The sequence below is a fragment of the Chrysochloris asiatica genome, unplaced genomic scaffold (genome assembly GCF_000296735.1).
Source record: "Chrysochloris asiatica unplaced genomic scaffold, ChrAsi1.0 scaffold00243, whole genome shotgun sequence".
Taxonomy (NCBI): Eukaryota; Metazoa; Chordata; class Mammalia; order Afrosoricida; family Chrysochloridae; genus Chrysochloris; species Chrysochloris asiatica.
In genome coordinates this window covers 2,364,632-2,378,925 of record NW_006408761.1, presented here as the reverse complement: position 1 = coordinate 2,378,925, position 14,294 = coordinate 2,364,632, and the positions used below count along the sequence as shown (strand labels likewise).

The window sequence follows — 14,294 nt, the reverse complement described above, 5'->3', positions numbered from 1 at the left end:
CTCTTGATCATATGTTACCTCTTGAAACAGCTGAACATCAGCCATTTCCTTTAGGTACAGTGTATTCCTTCCATCTCCCTTCGATGCTTTCGGCATCATTCAATGAGTTGCCCAGAGAATCCTTCAGTACTGCAAGTCGAGGCTTGAATTTTTTTCTTCAGTTCCCCCAGCTTGAGAAATACTGAGTGTATTCTTGCCTTTTGGTTTTCTAACTCCAGGTCTTTGCACGTTTTGTTACAATATTTGACTTTGCACTCTCAAGCTGACCTCTGAAAATTTTTTTTCAGCTCGTATGCCTCCTTGCTTCTTCCATTTGCTTTAGCATCCCTATACTGGAGAGCAAGTTTCAGAGTCTCTTCTGACATCTATTTTGATCTTTTCCTTCTCTCTTGCCTTCTCAATGGCCTTTTGCTTTCTTCCTGTATGATGTTCTTGATGTCATCTTACAACTCTTCTGGTCTTCAGTCTTAAGTGTCTAATGTATCAAATCGGCTCTTCAGATGATCTCTAAATTCAGGTGGGATATATTCAAGGTAATATTTTGGTACTCATGGACTTGTTTTCATTTTCTTCAGCTTCAGCCTAAATTTGCATATGAGCAATTGATGGTCTGTTCCACAGTCTGCCCTTGTCCTTGTTTTGACTGATGATATGGAGCTTTTCCATCATCTCTTTCCAGAGATGTAATCAATTTGTATTCCATCTGGTTAGGTCCATGTATATAGTCATCTTTATACCTAAATACCTAAAAAGGTATTTCAATGAAGAATTCAAGTCTTGAAAACGATTTCCAGCATTGTTTCTACTTTGTTGTTGTTGTTGTTAGGTGCCATCGAGTTGGTACTGACTCATAGTGACCTTATGCACAGCAGAACAAAACACTGCCTGATCCTGGGCCAACCCCACTACTGTTGCCATGCTTGAGTCCATCGTGCTCCACATGGCCAATCCATCTCATTGGGGGTCAACTCTACTTTGAGCAGGCAGCTCTTCCTCAGTAGCATTTTGAGTGTCTTCCAACCTGAAGGACTCATTTCCGGCATTATATCTGACAGTGTTTCTCTGTTGTTCATAAGGTTTTCAGTGCCTAATATTCGGAAGTAGTCCATCACTCTTTCTTCCTAGTCTGTCTTCGTCTGGAAGCTCATCTGAAACCTGTCCACCATGGGTGACCCTGCTGGTATTTAAAATACTGGTGGCATAGCTTTCAAAATCATAGCAAGTCACAAGCTACCACAATACGACAAACTGACAGACGAGTGGTGGATTGTTTCTACTACGAAAGCCATATTTCCCAATTACTGATCCTTCCTCTTTGTTGCCAACCTTTGCATTCCAATCTCCAGTAATGAGTAACACATCTTGATTTCATGTTTGATCAGTTCCAGATTGAAGAAGTTAGTGGTGGTGGTGGTGTGCTGTGGAGTCAGTTCCGACTCATAGTGACCCTGTACAGGGTTTCCGAGATTGTAAATCTTTAAGGGAGCAGAAAGCCTCATCTTTCTGCCACAGAACAGCTGGTAGTTTCGAAATGCTGACCTTGAAGTTCACAGCCTGATTCATAACCACTATGCTACCAGAGCTCCTTAAAGAAGTTAGTATAATTCTTCAATTTCATTATCACTGGCTTTAGTGGTTGGTGCACACATTTGAATAATAGTTGTATTAACTGGTCTTCCTTGTAGGTGTATGGATATTATCCTATCACAGACAGCATAGTACCTCATGATTGCTCTTGATATGTTCTTTTTGATGATGAATGTAATGCCATTCCTCTTCAATTTGTCATTCCCGGCATAGTAAACTATATGATTATCAGATTCAAAATGACTAATACCAGTCCATTTCAGCTCACTAATGCCTAAGATATCAATGTTTATACGTCCCATTTCATTTTTGACAATTTCCAACTTTCCTAGATTCATACTTCGTACATTCCATTTCCTGGTTATTAATGGATGTTTATAGCTGTTTGTCTTCATTTTGAGTTGTGCCCATCAGTAAATGAAGGTCTCAAGGGCTTTACTCCATTCGCATCATCACGGTCAACTCTATTTTGAGGAGGCAGCTCTTCCTCAGTACCCTCCCCCCCTTTTTTTTTAAAACCAAAGGTCTCACATATTTATTAGCCAAATTTTAATATGGAACCATAAAAACAAAGGAAGAAACCAGAAGGCTTGCAAAACACGTTCAATTGATCAGATCGTGGCACCATTGAACTTGCTATGGTGGCGTGTTAGAACCTGGGTACATTATGTGCTGTGCCATCCCATGTGTGACTCCTTGGAGACCCAGCTTGTTCTTCCCCAGGGCCTTCTCTTGGAGTTGTACCTGATTTTATTACCAGTTTTCATTCGATTCCACTGGGGAATCGGATGACTCTGCTTTTGTTTCTTGGTGAGGAATCTCTTGATCCTGAAAGTCTTATCAGAAGACATAGTGAAGGTGAAATGTAGCAGCATTCACAGAAAGGAAGGAAAGAAGAAAGGAAGAGCCCTAGTTGCATTTTGAGTGCCTTCCAACCTGAGGTGCTCATTTTCTGGCACTATAGCTGATAATGTTCTGGTGCTCGTCATCATGATTACAATAGGAATTGCCAAACTGCCCCATAGAGTTTCTAAGACTGTAAATCTTTATGGAAGCAGACTGTCACATTTTTCTCCTGTACTGTAGCTAGTGGATTTGAACCGTTGAACTTTCAGTTAGCAGCTGAGTGATTAGGCAGCCACTGCACAGCCAGGGCTCTTCGAGTCCCACTAGAAGAACAACAAACTTCATGATGATTTCCAGTTGGTCACTTAGCAATAGGAAAGCTACCATACCTGGCATCAACACAAAACAAAGCAGCTCCCATCCAGGTGGAGCCTGGTGATAGACCCCCATGTTTTACGATGTTCATGTCTTTGTTTCTTTCCCTGACCTGCCAACTGTCTTCACTAATAATAGAGAGTTATTAGTCCCTGACCTAAACCCCAAAGAGAAAGGTATCTTAAGCCCGCTAGGATCCTTTTCACTCACTACTTGTCCCTTCCTGCAGGACACGAGCCTGACCAGATTTCCTCTGTGGCACCTGTGACTAACCTGGATGTGTCTGTCTTAGCCAGCAGAGTTACAGGACTTGGAAGATAAAGACCATGAACACCATTTGCATGCAGTCAAGCTTTATAAGCAGAAGGCTTATGAACAAATAAATTGCCTAATTTGTGAGCATGTGACATGGTCTACAAATGCAGGTTTACATGAATGCTCTGTTTCTTTATTCTTTGAAATGAAACTTCAGTATCTTTGAGCTTCCTTCCACTGGGCCAGCAGGACAGTGAGAAGTTCGGACCCACATGCCATGAACTGCCCTTTCCTAGAATGAGTGAGGGTATAGGGTGGTGCACTGTACAGAGCATTTAGAGCCCCTTCGAGATGGGTGGGTCAACAGCCTTATAGTTCCAACTGAGCCAATTACAATCATCCAGTCTACACTGATCCCAAAGGAGCCTGGGGCTTTTTGTCTTCACTTCTAACCAAGGGAAAGGACTTCTGATGAGGCTGAGAGATCCCAAGTCTAGAGTTCCGCCAACCCCTCTGGAGACATGTCACCAGAACCTATTCATGTCCTGATCACTGCCAGATTCACCCAGCTCTGGTCTCTCCCCGTTTTTGTTTTTTCCTAAAGAATCAACCAACTTCTCTCCTTCTATCTTCACTCTCTCTCTCTTACTGTCTTCAATAGTTTTTGTTTCTTCTCTTCCTCTCCTCCCTCCAGGATATGTATCACCATCCTGTCTATGAATCGAGGCTTTAAAAGAAGACTGGAGATATCTGTGATTTCCAGAATCCTTTGCTTTCTGTCTTTCAAATGTCCCTGAAGAAGAGAAATGTGAAGGACCCCAGCAATTGCTTGGAATGGAAAGAGGGTGAAAGGGAAATCAGAATGAGGTGGAATCTCAGGGAGGTGTGTGGGTGGACCATTTGGGAGAAGATGCTTCCTACAGAAGAAGGATCGAGGAACAGACACAACACAATGATTTTGGCAGGTGTCCCTGGGTTTACTTATCTATTACACTATCAAGACCCTTCCCAACCCAATCCTCTTCCCATTTTTAACTCTTTCATTCTTTGTTTCACTCTTATTTCCTGTTTCACATCAGAGTTCCCCACTTGTGAGTCACACACTCCAAAGGAAAACACCCCCCTCACACACACACACAACCACACCCCACCCCTGGCTCCCAGGGTAAACATGCAAACAAAATGTTAAGATCCACTAGAAACAGCTCAGATAGAAAATAGGCAAGAGCAGTTCTAAGGAAGCTCGTCTCTGGACACAGGAAGTTCCTAATTGCCAACTTGCAAAGCTAGACTAGCACCTAAGACCTGGGATACCTGGGGAAATGGCTATTTGATGATGTTGTTAAGTGCCTTCAAGTTTGTTCCCACTCATAGCGACTCTGTACAGGGTTTCTGAGGAGTGGCTGATAGGTTTGAACCACTGACCTTGTGATTGCTATCCTATAGCATCCCATCAGGGAGCTACTAACGGAGATATCATTTGGGAAGTTGAATGATGCTGCTATGAGTGTTAAAAACAAAAACTCAAGTCTTAATCCTTTCATCCTGACTCCCACTCAGGTAACTGACTCTGACAGCTAATCCTAGCTTTAGCATTAGCATTCTACTTTCTCATAAGAGGACTGTTAGCATGAGACACATTGCTAGTTTATACTTTGCTTAGTTTTCCTGCCTACCGGCTTCACAATTCAACGCTGTTAAAGCTACTTCAATTGTTCCTCGTGGTATAAGTTTTGAATCCCTCTCAGTCTTAGGCCAACACTACTCTGGTTTTCAATATTCTCCTTAGCATCTGAGTGCCCAAAGCTGAACAAAATCCAGATTAGACCAAAGGCATTCACCTTCCTCATCACAGGAACTATCTTTATAAACCTCCAGTACACGTGCAGAGATGCAACATACGAACACACACCACAGTGCCTTGCAAATTGTTGTTGTGTTATTCCAACATGGCGACCCCATGTGGTACAGAGTAGACATACTGCTCCACAGGGTTTGCTTGACTATCATCAGGACCTTCTTCTATGGTACTACTGGGTGGGTTTGATTATGAACCTTTAGGTTAGCAATTGGGTGCAAACTGTACCACCTAGGGACCTTTTAGATACACTGGGTTGGTTATGTGCCATGGAGTTAGTTCCTACTCATAGTGACCCTGTATAATGTTTCCAAGGGTGTAAATTTTTAGGGGAGCAGATAGCCTCATCTTTCTCCTGTGCAGCAGCTGGTAGTTTAGAACTGCTGACCTTGAGGTTAGCAGCCCAACTTATAACCACTATACTACCAGAGCTCCTTTTTAGATCTACTGAAAGGTAGCAATCAGCTAGCCTGGTGAGAAGAAGCATTCCATTTTGGAGTAGCCATCTCCCTTGAATTCACAATGAGTTTGTTCTTTGTCCTGGCTGTTCAGGTTTAAAAACCAGTTTTGAAGTCTGAATTGTTTTCAGGTCCCAAGGTTAAAAAAAGTCACCTATAGCTTTTCCCCACTCCTTCCCATCTACATGACAACACATGTGCATATGAGAGCATGTGAAATTCTGACAGACCTCATAAATAAAGCCCAGCACGTGAACTGTGGTCACAATGAAAATCAATCACTTCCCCAAGTCATTAGCCACAGTCTTCTGGGAGTTACATTGTCAGGAACGTGATGTGTTGTTCAGTGGTTACTTATCTCCATAAGTAACTCCATACTACTGCATGCATTATCAGCATTCCAAAAGTTAGCATAAGAAATGTTTGCTTGAAACTAAAAGTGAAAAAGAAAAGGAAGGAAGGAATCCAATCTCTCCTTCCTGCAATATCTTCAGCAATTAGTCACTTCCTGTGTTCAGATGTGTGTTTAATGAACCGCTCCCCCCGGCTTCCTTCTGGCTCCAGCACAATCTTAAACAACTGTCATTCTTAAATTACAAGTGGAAGGGTACTGTAACAGAGGTGAAGTGTGGGGATGGAGGCAGGGAGGCAACGAGAGGATAAGGAGGCAGAGGAATGGGGAGGGTTATCTAGTCACCTGTGAGCGGCACCTCCTTCCTTCACTTGAGTGACAACGATAGCGTGAGGTGAGCGCTTTGATCCTCGGCCTCCACTAACCTGAATTCCCAGCCCATCTGATTCTTTGAGCAGCTCCATCTTCCATATCCGACCAACTTCCTCCTTGGAAGAAAAAGCGAACACATGGTAAGGGACATGACATTGAGTGTGGAGCTGTCAGGTCAAACCAAATACTCATCATTGTCACCAGACATTTCTGTGGGCCGGACCAAAGCCTCTAGCTGGTGGTGTTGTTCAACAGAACTCTCTGCAATAATGGAACTCTTCTGTGTCTTCACCAACCAGTACAGAGCCACTAGCTACGTGTCAACCACCAGTCTACCAATCAGTCGTGCTGTGGTACCTTATGTGTTGCTGGGAGGCTAAAGCAATGCCATTGGCATTTCCAATACCAGCAGGACTACTCATGATGGATGGGTTTCAGTAGAGCTTCCAGACTAAGACTAGGAAGAAAGTCCTGGCAGTTTAGTCCCAAAATTAGTCCATGAAGAACATCGTCCCGATCATTTGTTTTGAAAACGTTATCAGGAGGGATCATGTTTGGTGACGCTGAGGGCCAGTGAGGGTGAAGAGGACCCTAGGTGAGATGAATTGACACAATGCTCAAAATGATGAGGCTGGGAATTATGAGGATAAAGCAGCACTGACATCATTTTGCTCCTTTGTGTATAAGGTTGCCATAGGTTGAGGCACACTCGACAACAGCTATCTGTCTATTGACCTAGTTTTCGAGCTAGCTAGTTACATGGGGTTATCGAGCATTTGAATTGTGGCCAAGTGGCCCTAATGAATTGAATTTTTATTTCACTTTGTTTGAATTTAACTTAAATAGCTACTAATAGCTAAGGAGCTCTGGTAGCGTAGTGGTTATGAATCGGGCTGTGAGCCTCAAGGTCAGCAGTTCGAAACTACCAGTGGTTCCGCGGGAGAAAGATGAGGCGATCTGCTCCTGTAAAGATTTACAGCCTCGGAAACCCTGTGCAGGGTCGCTATGAGTCGGAACCGACTCCACGACACACAACAACAACAACAACAATAGCTATGATAAGGAGCTCTGGCAATGTAGTGGTTACGAGTCAGGCTGCTAACCTCAAGGTCAGCAGTTCAAAACTACCAGCTGTTCTGCGGGAGAAAGAGAAGGCTTTCTGCTCCTGTAAAGATTTACAGCCTCAGAAACTCTATGCAGTCTCTACGAGTTGGAACTGACTCCATGGCATATAATCACCACCAGCACTGGCTATGATATTGGCTAGCACGGCAAGAATGAACATCTATTCAAATACTGATGTGTGTAAACATGAGCAAGGATTGAGTTCCTTTTACATATGCAGCTGGCTGCTTATTAACACAGGAAGATGAAAGACGAGCTGAGAGCCTAGTACCAGGAGACTTCACTAGTTTGCACCCAGCTCTGTCATCCACTAGTTCTGAGAGTCACTGGATGCACCAATGCTAACATCCTTACTTCTGTGGTAGGGATATTAGCGAACACTTCCAGGCTTGTAGTTAGGAATCAATGGGGTATCTATGAAAATACATAGCAGCAGAGCCACATTTGTGTGGAGAGGTAATCAAATATTGTTGTGTGCCATTAAGTCAGTTCAAACTCATAGTGATCCTATGTACAACACAACAAAACACTGTCCAGTTTTGTACCAATTCATATATTTACAGTATACATATTTTTACATTATATACATAGATATAGCATACATGTTTGCTACATATTAAATTCCATCTTAAATATACTTAAATATTTAAGTGAGATTTTTAGCAAAAGAAGTCAAAACAGAAAATTGGTGATTCTCTTAGTTATCGTAGACATTGGACACACATTCTTTAAATGCATTAAAAAAGCTTCATCTGCTATAAAAATCTATCCTTTATAAAAAGAGTCATGAAGGGCTCAGAATCTTCTGATTGCTGGTAGTCTTTCTGCTTTGCTTTATTCTCTACTTTACGTTGATTTTCACTCCATGGACACACACATGTATCTGCTGTAAACACTGAGTTCCTTGAGCTATTTCACTGTTTAGGGAAATGAAAGCAAAACATTCAAAAGCGATTTATTCTAGGGTCATCAGTGTACCCCCATAACTCTTTTTAGCTAGAAATAGAAGGGTGTGGGTAACAGCGTATCCTTCAACACATACAACAAGAGCCATCTGCTTTCTCTATCCATCACTCAAGGGCCAATGGGACAGTTCAGGTCCAACACCAGCAAAGAAATCATCCTCCTAGGAGTAGGCAACCTGCCCGTTCAAGCTGCTTGCAAAGGAGAAAGAATGTGAAACATTTAGAAAATCTGAAATGCACACTGTCAGAAACTGAAATGAAACTTTTGCAACCGTAAAAAAAGCAGATGTTGAATGCTTACTGATGTGCACTCATAGGAATGTCTGGGGGAATTATTTCCAGACAGAGACCTGTTGGATCCTCAGCTCTTTCTAGTAAGCGCTGCTCAGTGGGGCTCCGTGACTCCAGCAACACACAGTGCTACTAACCGCCTCCTTCATTCCTGACCACAGACAAACGAAGCCTGTCTGGCCAAATGTAACTTCAGAAGTCACTGGCTTACCACAGTAGTTCATGAACTTGTCAATGATCCCTATATCATCCAGTCCTCTCACTTTGGACTCCGTACTTTTTGGTTTGCTGCCTCTAACCTCTGGAACACCTTTCTCTTCCCCATTCTGAAACAGCCTCTCTGGTCTTCAGTCTCATGTAACAATACTACTTAGAATGAGGCCTCCTTGAGGTTCAGTACGGCCGCCCACATGGCAATGTGCAATACTCCAATTCGTGAAGCCATACGGCCAACTGGAATAGCATCAAAAAGAAGAAAACCTGAGAAGTGCTGATAAGCTGTTGTCCTAGCTTTCTGGGCATCTCATGTAAGCGAGAACCTTAGGCGGCCCCTGAGTGTGCGGCAGAAGCAAGATCAAGGCATCACTTTCTCAAGAGCAACAGGGACCACTTCTGAAGTCCAGCAATAAGAAAACACATTTCGCTTTAATTCAAATGAGTACAAATCCTATTCGCCCTCCACGATTAGTTTATAAGATCATTTTCTCTTTTCTATGCTCCTTTAACAAATAGAACATGCATGTATGACCCGCAGAAAAGGTGACAATACTAGACACATTGCTTTCTACTTTCTAAATACTTTCAGAAATAGGATTTGCGACAAGAACATGCTAAACTGTTCATGGAGGAGGAATACTGCTTAAATGAGTATTCCCTGATACAAGAGTTAAAGTAAATTTCCATCTAGAGTATCCACATACCTACTTCCAGACCCACCCACTGCTATTAAGTCAATTCTGACTCTGGTGACCCCTATAGAGGGTATCTGAGGGTATAAATCTTTATGGGAGTACAAAGCCTCATGTTTCTTCTACAGATTGGCTGGTGGGTTTCAACTGTTGACCTGTAGTTAGCAGTCCAGTGCTTATCCTAAAGCGCCACTGCGGCTCCTCAATACACACATACAACTAGTTAAAACCATACCAAAACATCTATCTAGCACAGATGGCTTCAGAGGGCAGCAATTACTTACCTGTAATAGAGTTCCCAAATTATGTTGTTGTTGTTAGTTGTCAATGAGTGCTTCGTAACTCACAGTGACCTTATGCGCAGCAGAACACAACACTGCCTGGTTTTGTTCCAACTATGTTGTTGTTGTTGTCAAGTGCCGTGGAGTCGGTTCCGACTCATAGTGACCCTGCACGGGATTTCCAAGGCTGTAAATCTTTATGGGAGCAGAACGCCTCATCTTTTTCTCGTGGAACCGCTGGTAGTTTCGAACTGCTGCTGACCTTGAGGTTGGCAGCCTGACTTGTAAACACTACGCTACCAGAACTCCTTCTATACTAATCAGAAAATAAGTCTTAGTCTTCATTTTTATCCAGTAACATGTTTTTGTTTGCTTGTTTATTTGTTTTTCATGGTTGCAAATAAGAATGCTAAGGGGAGAGTTCAAAGAAATAAATGGTATTTCTTAGCTATATAGTGAAAGTGTTTAGAAGAACTTAAAAGAAGCAAGAGGCCAAAGTTAATGGCATTAAGGATAGAATAATTGTCAGAAACTAGCCTGAAGTGACTAGAACAGAAGATACTTCTTGTAAGAAACACCAGCAGGAAAAATAAAAAACCAATAATGGCAGTCTGATTGACTACTACAAGAATAAGCAAGTTCTTCGGGTCCCCCTTCCAAGACTGAGGCTCAAGGGGAATACCTGAGCAGGCATGTGGTCTTGCTGGTGACCATGTTGGTCTACTAACAAGGGGAAGTGGGAGAAAAACAGCAATGAAGCTGTGAGCTAAGTTCAACCTTGTTCACTAGACTCCCGTCAACCTGGGTTGAGACCTGGTTGGCCAGCAGTGTGGTGAGACCCGGGGCCTCCTGGGCCCAGGGGCAGTGACATGGCCACAGAGGACTAGAGCAGAGAGTGAAGCAACCAGCTGAGATGAAGTGAGGGGAAATGTACAAGAACACCGATACTTGCAGATAGTATCTATTTGACCTGGCTTCAATGGTTGGATGATTAGCACTCTATTAGAGGAAGAAAGAAGAGAAAAAAAGAGTAATCTGTTACAGTTTGATGAACATGACCTATACTTATGGATGTAATAGCTCAAAAGAGGGAAGGAATCTTTACGGAGAGGATCATTCCCAACCCGTAGGTACACGAGGTTGACAGGGATGGGCAACTTAGACATTAGCTACCCAAAATGGGGGGACTACAAAGGAAAGAAGTGACTGGCTTACAAACTTTCAAGAGGAAGCCTAGTTTCAGAGGGTGCGGGGGAAGGTAGAATCTCCACTGAGTGGTTTGCAACCTGTCTGGACGGGGCTGGTAAAAGGAGATGGGGATAAGACTTGTGGTTTAACAGTGAATGATTGCTATCAGGACTGATTGTGAGTGCTGGAAATGTAAAGATGGACGTTTTATAATAAAAGGAGGGGAGTGGTTGACTTTGCTGTCCAGGAGTGGAGGACACTGGGACCATCAAGAGAGAAGAGTGGATTGCGTGACTCTATCCAGAGAAGCAGTGATGCCAGAAATGGAGGCAGAGGTGGTGACATGGAGAGATGGAGTGGCTGGGGAATATAGACTCAGAGAGGGAGGGGGAGGAGCTGTGTGCTGACGACCAGGGGACAGGCTTGCAGGGTATACCTTTTGGTTGTTTGAATGGTTATATATTCCTGAGTGGTTCAGTGTACATCCAAAAACCAACAACACAGAAGGAATGGAAGCAAATGCTGTTGAATGACGATGCATGGAGGGGATTGTAGTCATTGCAATGAAACGAAATATGATAGGATGACTGTAAAGCTGATGTTCTCCCATGTAAACTATCACTCAATTCACAATAAAAACTGGAAAAAAAAAAATCAGCTGCTTAGGGAGACCCCCACCAAGATGGAGAGACACCAAGGACTCAAATGAAATAACAATAGTGAGAATGGTGTAGAATCAGAAAGTGCTGCGTTCTGTTGGGCACAGAGTGGCTCTGAGTCAGAACTGACTCAATGGCACCTGACGACAACAACAACATAACTGAAAGTGTTATTCATTTCAAAATAAATTCTGTTAAAAACGAAAAAATAAATATTATTCTGTGTATGAAGTGTATCAAGCTACAGTTGACACGGGTCCAAAAGCTACAGACCAACTTAAGGATAATAGCGTTAAATATATTTCAAGATGAGATCAAGGAAAACACAGATAAAACTTTAGGAGAAATCAGGAAAACATTACAAGATCAAATTGACAAAAGAAATGAAAAATTAGAAACCATATAAAAAGAGCAATAAAAATTCAGAAGATAAATACTAAGATTTCAGAAACAGATAATACATTGAAGGGGTTGTTGTTGTTGTTGTTTAGTGCTGTTGAGCTGCTTCCCACTCATAATGACCTTGTGTAGGGTTTCTGAGGAGCAGCTGGTGGGTTTGAACTGCTGATCTTGTAAAGATGACTGAGTCCTGAAACAGACCCTGTCTAGACAGGAGGTTTGATCATTTGTTTGCTTTTGTGTAGTGGTTACAAGTAGGGCTGGCAGCCTCAAGTCAGCAGTTTGAAACTATCAGCGGTTCCGCGGGACAAAGATGAGGCGTTCTGCTTCTGTAAAGATTTACAGTCTAGGAAACCCTGTGCGTACCTAACAACAACAACAAATGGCAAGAAGATTCTGGCCACCTGTTGAGCAAAAGTCAAACCACCTGTGACAGACATCTGCATCAGGTTGTCAACATGTTACCCTTTTCTATAAACTGCCAATAACTGGGGGAAACACACAAATGAGTCCTTTCATAGAAACAAACAGCATTGTTTACCAAAAGAGAGGTGGTAGCGTTAGAGGGAGATGCCGCAGCAGTGCTGAAATGCTCTCACCTTCTACTGGAACCAAACATACAAGTTTACAACAGCATCTTTGCTCCAAACGGGAGGAGGCGTATCATCTGCAGCAAATGCTCTCACTGCAAACCTATTCTGAGACAGTTGTTTGTCCCTTCTTACTTTGACTGATCAGGAGGAAGTTAAGGAAAAGCTAGGCAATCTTGATCTCAGACTTGGAAGCACCTCAGCCATTAGATCAAAGTGTTCAGTTTACAGGCAACAAAACTGAAGTCCAGAGAAGGAAATGGCAGAGCTAGGTGTAGAAGAACCAGGGCTGGACCTCAGGTATCCCAGCTCCCAGTCTTGGTGCTCTGAAATTCCTTCATCAATAAATAGCTAGGTTACACCAAGAGACACCAGGCACCACACTGGTGCTGGTAATATAAAAAACCATGCCTATACTCTGAAAGCTTACTGGGGAGAGACCTACCCAATGGTAACTGAAATGTATGTGGGATTCATATGTTTTTGGTCAGTACAAGCAAGGGGCGGGCACTGGTAGTCCAAAAGGGAGACGCTACACATGGGGGCAGATGGCAGGAGAGCCAGAGAAGCTTCTAGAGATGGAGAGCATAGTGCTAGGCCCCCAGGAGAGGGAGAAGCTAAGCTACACGGTGGAGGGAGGAAACCAGGACATGGGAACAGCATCTGCAAAGGCTCAGAGACAAGACAAAACTGTGCAGTTAATTCAGTTCAAACTGGGAAGAGGAAAGCAGTAAAGGACAGAGGGAGACCGTCAAGCAGAGATTAGATATGGAGGGGTCTTACTTGCCAGACCAAGTTTTTTGGATGTTATCCCGAAAGCAGAGTGGACTCACCAAAAGGGTTTAAGCTGGTGTGTGTGTGTACTTGTATATGAACTCTGCCCCTTAGAGAGGTCACTCTGGTTGCAGGAGGGCAGTGACAAGTGGCATGAGACCACTATGGCCATGCAGATGAGAGATGAATAGGGTTTGGCTAGACCTAGAGTTGGTGAGGTTACAGACAAAAGGTGGCCTGTACCGATGAATGCTGAAATGACAACAGGGTCTACAGAAGTTGGTGACTGACTGGACATGGGTTAAGGGTGAGGGCAGCATCTCAGGTGACTCTAGGATGACCAATTGTCCTGATTTGCACAGGACTGAGGAGTTTCCCAAAATGAGGTTTTGTGAGGAAAAGCCAGGACACTAGTCTTCTCTAGGTGAACCTCAGCATTGCAGCTTGGGCAACGTGATGGACGGTGAGATCTGGAATACTGGAGAGGACCTGGTGGTATAGTAAATGGATGTATTAAGTTGTAGGCCTGACGCTAAGTACGCAAGATGGAGTCACCTTACAGGCAGTTGCCATAAAACTCAGGGGTGCAGGAGAGAGGTAGGTGATAGCGCAGTGTGGACTTAGGAGAACTCATTGTGGAGGTAGGCAGGAGCTCATTCAGGAACCCTGGGGGCCTAGAGAAGAGGATCATCCTCAGGCTACCTCTGTTTGCAGTAAGTACATCGGGGCCCACTCAGGGTCTGTGTTGAGGGTGACTCTCCTTCCATGGTTTCCATTCTTTACTGAAGATTCAAATCTGAGCCAGTCTGCATGAGGTCTCTGATGAAGCAAATGAAGAAGGCACAGGGAAGGTCTAGTGTTGTGTGTGATTCTGGTGTGATGCGGCAGGATAATCACTGTACTGCTAATTGCAAGGTTGATGGTTCAAACCCACCAGCTACTCCTGGGAAATCCTATACAGGATCGCTGGATTCTATGAAGAACGTGGCATCAGAATTGGAGGAAGACTCA

General features: G+C 43.4%; 1 protein-coding gene across 1 annotated transcript in view; it reads right to left on the bottom strand.

Annotated features, from left to right (window-relative positions):
* Positions 1–14,294, bottom strand: part of PDZD2 (PDZ domain containing 2) — a 362,151-nt gene that overhangs the window by 126,213 nt on the left and 221,644 nt on the right. Inside the window, exon 3 of the mRNA XM_006873509.1 lies at positions 6,077–6,219. Coding sequence (XP_006873571.1) covers positions 6,077–6,219 — 143 coding nt within the window. The remainder of the gene's footprint in view (positions 1–6,076; positions 6,220–14,294) is intronic.